This window comes from Arachis ipaensis, chromosome B06, assembly GCF_000816755.2.
Source record: "Arachis ipaensis cultivar K30076 chromosome B06, Araip1.1, whole genome shotgun sequence".
NCBI classification, from domain to species: Eukaryota; Viridiplantae; Streptophyta; class Magnoliopsida; order Fabales; family Fabaceae; genus Arachis; species Arachis ipaensis.
Genome location: NC_029790.2, coordinates 60,058,289 through 60,065,683, shown reverse-complemented (window position 1 = coordinate 60,065,683; position 7,395 = coordinate 60,058,289). Strand labels below are relative to the sequence as shown.

The 7,395-nt window shown below is 35.5% G+C and overlaps 1 protein-coding gene and 1 long non-coding RNA gene across 2 annotated transcripts; both read left to right on the top strand.

The window, feature by feature from the left end:
- On the top strand, positions 662-2,865 carry LOC107648773. Its single transcript, XM_016352594.2, has 2 exons — positions 662-2,140; positions 2,291-2,865. Exons 1-2 carry the CDS (start codon positions 1,144-1,146, stop codon positions 2,740-2,742), a joined length of 1,449 nt encoding a protein of 482 aa, XP_016208080.1. The 5' UTR covers positions 662-1,143; the 3' UTR covers positions 2,743-2,865.
- On the top strand, positions 3,651-4,833 carry LOC110263997. Its single transcript, XR_002349723.1, has 2 exons — positions 3,651-3,969; positions 4,520-4,833. It is a non-coding gene; the product is annotated as an uncharacterized LOC110263997 (long non-coding RNA).

Below are 7,395 nucleotides of genomic sequence, written 5' to 3'. Positions count from 1 at the left end.
ATAATTTAAACTAATCTGAGTTTACTGAGAGATTTTTTTACACAATGTGTAAAAATAAAAATTTTTTTAACAATATAATTTTAAAAACTTAAAATATTTTTCTTTTATATATTAAAAATGAAATTAGTTTCAATAAAAAAATAAACTTGTTTATTTAAGAATTTTTATACTATTTTTTTTAAAAATATAATATATAGGATGAGAACATTTTAAGTTTTTAGAATTGTACTTTAATTATTATACTCTTTAAAATGTACTTTTAGATAATAAAATTGACTTAATTTCAACGAAAAGCCAAGAATAATGTTAAAAAGAAGAGAAAGAAAAAATAAATTTACCCAAGAAAAAAAAAGAGAGAATGGCGAGAGTGACAGTGAGTATTTATGGGTTACCAAGTGGATCAAGATGGGATAGGCCACGTATGCAAAGTGAAGAAATCCAGTGTTTGGAAAACGGCACATTGTGCTCCTCAGTTTTGAAACAAAACCTGTGGATTCCTGCTTCCAAAGCTATGCCACCACTCTACGCAAAACCATGGGCAGCATTCAGTATTCCGCCACCACACTTAACAAAACCAGTTGCTTCCCCCCACACTTTGTTTGTGACCCTTTCATTTCTTTTCCTTTTATTAATTAATATCTTCTACTATTTTATTAATCCATTTAATATCTTCTTATATAATCACATCCCTCTCTCTTTCTATCCCTACACACTTCATTGTTCGTCCCAAATTACCGACATTACTACATAATAACATGCTTCAAACTTCAAAAACCACCTTCATTTCTTCTATGTATTCTGCCATCTCTGCTATTTTTTTCCCTCGGCCTTCTTTCCTTTGACTTCACTTCTGCCACTTTCAGCCTTTCAACAAGCTCGAGACCAATAACTTCCACGCTGTCCCTCGTTCAAACGCAAACAAATTAAGGTGTCGTTGCTAAAGCCTAGTTTAGTTAGTTAGATGATAGGTGAGGTTAACGTTGTCACATTTACATGCTCACACGCGTCCATCTTAGTTTTTCTAAATTGTTTTTACCCTTTAATTCAGCGCTCAACACAACCATTTCCTTTTAGAATTGATATTTTAGAAACATTGGTGGAATAATAATAGTCTTTCTATATATATACATAGTAAGGTGTTTGATGGAAGCGAATGGAATAGGTAGTGTAATTTACACTAGCATAAACACTTCATTGCTAGGAATAGAGAATAACACATTACAGCAAAACCCACACAACAATTTGCATCATCATCATCCTCCTCCTCAAATGGTTTATTCTACACACCATGACACTGAATCACACCCTTCACAACAGCAACAACAACAGCAACCACAGCAAGCAATGAAACATGGATACCCTTATTCTTCCAAGAAACCACAGAGCAGCACCTTCAGTGATGAAGATGAACCTGGTGGTGGTTTCGGTGCAGATGAAAGCTCTGGTGACCCGAAGAGGAAGGCCTCGCCATGGCACAGGATGAAGTGGACCGACGCCATGGTTAGGCTTTTGATAATGGCGGTTTACTACATCGGAGACGAAGCTGGTTCAGAAGGTGTAGGAGGAGGAGGAGGCGGCGGTGGTGATCCAAGTGGGAAGAAGAAGAACACCGGATTGCTTCAGAAAAAAGGGAAATGGAAATCAGTGTCGAGGGCTATGATGGAGAAAGGGTTCTACGTTTCTCCTCAGCAATGTGAAGATAAATTCAATGATTTGAACAAGAGGTACAAGAGGGTCAACGATATTCTTGGAAAAGGAACAGCTTGTAGGGTGGTTGAGAATCAGAGCTTTTTGGAAACCATGGATTTGTCGCCAAAGATGAAAGAAGAGGTGAGGAAGCTTCTCAATTCTAAGCACCTTTTCTTTAGGGAAATGTGTGCTTACCATAACAGTTGCGGCCACGGCGGTGGTGCTGCTGCTGTTACTGCCGCCGGCGGTAACGGGCAACACTCGGCTGAGGCGGGAACAGAACAACCTTTACATATTCAACAACCGCAACCGCCACAGCATCAGCAGGGACAGCAGAGATGCTTCCATTCATCGGTGAATGGGGTTGGGATGCTGAAAGAGGACGATGATGACGAGGAGGACGATGAATCTGACGATTTCTCTGACGAGGATGAAGAGGAATCAGGAGAAGGTGACGAATAATTTGCATATATAAATCAGCTTCTATATTAAATTTCGAAACCATATTTCGTAAATCAAAATTATACATTAAAAATAAATGAAATAAAATACTTAGTTATATATAAATAAATAGTTGATAAAACTGCGGGAATATATGTAGGTGGTGGCTCAAGGGGTCAAGTAGAGGATGATGAGAATGATGTAGTGAGGTCAAGGAAGAGACACAGGAACAAGGGAGGGTTCTGTGTGACATCATCATCAACATCAGCGTCTCAATTGATGCAGCAGTTGAACAACGAGGTTGCTGGGGTTCTGCAAGACGGAGGAAAGAATCCATGGGAGAAGAAGCAGTGGATGAAGAAGAGGGTGCTCCAGCTGGAGGAGCAGCAGGTGAGGTACCATGTGGAGGCCTTTGAGCTTGAGAAGCAGAGGCTCAAGTGGGTCCGGTTCAGTTCCAAGAAGGAGAGGGACATGGAGAGGGACAAGCTGGAGAATGAGAGGAGGAGGCTAGAGAATGAGAGGTTGCTCTTGCTTCTTCGCCAAAAGGAGCTTGAATTCACTGCTCTTCATCACCTCAAGCACCAGCAACAGCAGCAACATTCTTCTACCTAGGTGAAGTTAGATCAAAATAGATAGAGTTTACAACTTAGATTAGGAGATTTTTCTGTTCTACTATTTTATGTTTTCTGTGAGGAATTTTCATGTGATAATAATAATAAGGTAAATTTTACTCTATCTTTCTTAAATATCTTTCTTAAAATAACATGTAAATTATTTTATCTGATGTATTATTTTTTAATTGGTTATTACCTTAAGTATGGTTAAACTATTTTGTAAATAAATTATTTTTTGAAATAGATAATTATATAATTTTTTAAAATATTAACAACTGAATCTTTGTTTCTTTTCCCAAATCTTTCTTTCAGAAAATAAATCCTGTAACTTAGGGGTGCACATGGGCTGGGTGAAGCCGAATTTGATGTGACCCAGATTCGACCCGAAATATACACCGGGTCTATTTATTAGATCCGAACCCGACCCTAGACCCGATGAAATCAATAGACTTTCGGGCCACAATTATATCGGGTGAAAACCGGGCCGTTAACATTACATTACGTTGATACTTTCTTATAAGCTAGCATGTAAAAATATCCAAATTTCCAAGACTTCAACCATTATTTAACATGATAAATTTTACTTAGAAAAATATAACAAGAACCAACCCTTCTTTAAAATTAAAGTATAACCACAATCAATACTAAAGCAAAACCACAATCAATACTAATATTGTTTAATAATACCAAATATTTAAATCAATACAAATAACACAATATTATGCATTAGTCTAAAGTCTTATGCATTCTAAACATAAAACATTAACTTATAGTCATATAATGACTAATAACACAAAATATTAAGGTTTACAATACTTAAATTCTATATATGAATAGTCATTATCCATCACTAATAACACAAAATATTAATTGTGTATAATGACCGGGCCACCGGGCCGACTTCGGGTGACCCGAGCTATGGCCCGGACCCGATCCGAAATAATGACCGGGTCTATTTTTGAGACCCTTACCCGACCCTAAACCCGATGAAATCACATCAAATTAGCCCTTAAAGTGTTCGGGATCGGGCCGGGCCGGGTCTGTGCACCCCTACTGTAACCCAAGCAAGGGCTTTTGGCCTTTTGCTTCTTTCTCATTCCGTCGGTGTTGTTGTGCCTCCTAAGCGTTACTGTCTTATTGAGTGTTCCATTTTCTTCGTCTGCCGTTGCCGACCTTTGAAGCATTGCCACAAGCAGCGCCACCATCCTTAGGTCTCCATTCTCAGGTCTCTTTCTCTCTCACCCGGTCTTTTTTTCTATTTTTTCTAAACTCTTAACAACGTCGTTCAAGTATCATTGTTGTAGTTGTTCTTTTCGCTCTCTTGCAAACTTGATTTCTGAGATTAGGCTTTTATTCCATTTTTTCTTTGCTTTATGCAATTTAATTTGGTCCAAAATTGTTAATTGGATTGCAAATAGGTAATTGAAATAATAATTGCTTACATGTTCTTTTTTATATAAATATTACGATCTATTTATCTATAATTTCAAGCTTTGTAAGAAATTTCTGTAGGCATGATATTCATCAATGAAATAATATTCGAACTCTTGAACAATTTTAAATTTTGTAATTACATTGTGTTGAGTTCTTCTAATAGTTAACCTTTTTTGTTTACCTATTTTCTCTTTGCTAGATCTTTCTCTAATCTAGGAGATTAGGACTTAGCAGTTTGCTCACTAGATTAATTTATATCTATTTGATATATTTGCGTGCTTTTCTATTTCAACCTATCAAGTGAATAGTATCTTTTTGACAACATGCAATTTGTATTTCAGGTTGAAAACATACAAAGGCTTCAAGAAGGGAGGCAAAGGATTCTTGTGGCAACAGACTTAGTAGGAAGGAGTATTGTCATAGAATGGATTAACATAGTTATCAACTATGACATGCTAGATTTTGCTGACACTTACCTGCATAGGATAATTGTAACACCCTCTCATCCTAAGTATTATCTCTAGCCGTAAAGTGAATGATAATAAAGTGTCACGACAGTTTTAAAGCTCATATAATACTATCTATATAGAAAGAAATAATAGTACTAGAAGCCCGATGAATGAATAAAAACTCAAAGTCGCATAAAGCCAAATTTCAAAGTCCGTAGCGTTCACACACGATAACCAAACGCGTAAGCACGATAAGATATACAAAAGGAACTAGTCATAACATGTGAAGTTTAGACCGACCAGTCAAGAAATACAACAGAGTTTTATAAAAGGTTTACTTCCTATCTCTCGAAGTTTAAAGCAAAGCCTCTAAGGTAACAAGTTATATTTATAGAAAAGATAAGAGCACAACTATAATAAAAGTAAATCAGAATAAAATAAAAGAGAAGACATCCTCCACTCTGTTACCATGTCCGCTAACTCACCGAGGTGGGTTGCGACCTGCATCTGAAAAAAAAACATATGCTATGAGAACCGAAGATTCTCAGCGTTTTCATTCTTCATCTTCAATTTTTCTTTCATTGCTTCTTTAGAGAGAGTCTTTCTTCTTCAAAGATCTAATTATATCGAGAGAGGGATTAGATCTATTAGAATACTATGATGAGCTTGAGAAAGGATTCATAGCATTTAGTTTGAGGCTCTTCTCACACACTTCTCTTGATTGATAATTCATAGCTTGATGTGTGAGATGTAATCACTATAAATTAAGATCTTGAGGGTTGTGTGGCTCTAAATTAAAGACCATTCTTCATCTCTTCTCATGAGCAATTAGATCAAGAGATTGACAATTGATCAAGTTAAGAGAAATCAAATCACCAAGAGATTGAGGTTTAATTACTTATGATTTTCCAAGAGATCAATGATTACATGATTGAAGAGGAGATGGAAATTATTGATCCTCAGAATGCAATATCTTTTGATCTCAATGCTCATTTTAAGTTTTAGTTCTTGTTGTTTACTTTATGGTCATTTACTTTCCTGCACTTTAATTCCTAGTACTTTACATTTCCAATTATTTACTTTATTGCACTTTACCTTCCAACACTTTACATTTCTGTCATTTACTTTCTTGTTCTTTATTGCTTTCATTTAATTTCAAGTCATTTACTTCTTGTCATTTAATTGATTATCATTCAAAATTGAACCGTCTAACTAGAATAATCAATCAACTACTGTTTGCTTAATCCTTTAATCCTCGTGGGATCGACCTCACTCATAGTGAGTTTTATTACTTGATACGACCGGATGCACTTGCCAGTAGTTCTACAGAACATTGAATTGTAAATTCCATATCAAATTTTTGGCACCGTTGAATTAATTGTGATTAACAAACTACCAGTTGGTTGATTAACTAGATTAGACATTTTTTATTTTTTTTAATTGCTTTTTTTAAGAACCGTGATAAATTAACCGCTTAATTAAATTAAATAATTAAATTTCCCAAAATAGGATCCAAAAATTTAGAATATTAATTAGGAAATTTAAATATGATATTTGGACTTAGTAGATTTTTCTGAATTAGAAAATATAATTTTCTGCGAAAAACCACGTAAAAATGCTAATCGGTAAATTAACCGACAATACTGGCTTAAGTCTGTCCGATACTCTGTGTGAATACTAAAAATAGTAGAAAATCTTAGGAAAACATTTAGAATTGAAAACCAGATACTAATTTTAAAGGTTTGTCCCAAAATTGGGCCAAACGGGTCAAAGACGCTAACGGGTTGGACCGAGTCCAAGTTGGGCCCAAGCCCAACATATATAAGTTCATTAAATGAACTCATTCAGCCTCATTCTTCACTAAAACACAACACACATCAGTTGAAGTGAGAAGAGAGGAGAAGAGAGAAAACACTATTCATCCTCCACTTCCGGTGGCCACGACTCGATCTATGGTACTCTGATTCGCGTGCCGTTAGCGGCTACACAAAGCTCTCGCCGAGCCCGTTAGTTCTATTTTGTAGGTAAGATTTTGAAATTTTATCTTCTTTCCTCTGCCCTAAGAAATTCAAAAATTTAGGTTTTAGTTTTAAGTGAATTTTTGTGTTTTGATTGATTAGGTGGTCTCTAAGGTTGGGCTATTGGTAGTTTGTGCCCCAAACACCATCGAAAAAGGTAAGGAAACTCTTTACCTTGTAAATTTGTGTAGAAATCCTAGGTATTGATTTATGGTAATTTATATGATTTTAGTTAAGTTCTTGCACTTGTTTGAGTTGATTTGGAGCTTGGAATGTGAGTTAGTGATTTGTTGGTGATTGGAAGCTTGTTTGGACTCAATCTTTGGTTTTCGGCATATTGAGAATCGGCCAAGGTATGGTTTCACTTTCCTCTATGTAATATATAATATTTCTAGACACTTAGGCTAGTGGACTTTAAGATAGGATTGAATTGATTGTTGGATTTGATAATGTACGATGGTGTTGTTGATTTGATGAATTGTGATGTTACACTTTGATATTGTTATTCTTTATTGGAATGAGGCTTGAACATGATGATTTGGAGTTTTTATAGTGAATTTCGATGCTTATTGATGTGGTGAAAGTTAAGGATAGTGGAATGATGCATTGAGCGAGAATTTGTGGATGAAATGAATGAAATTGTATATTTGTAGGATAAGGAATGACATAGAAGGTGTATGAATAATATTCAGTCAATTTGAAACTATCTTGGGTGTAGTATATTTGGTTTTGATTTGGTTTTGGTTGTGA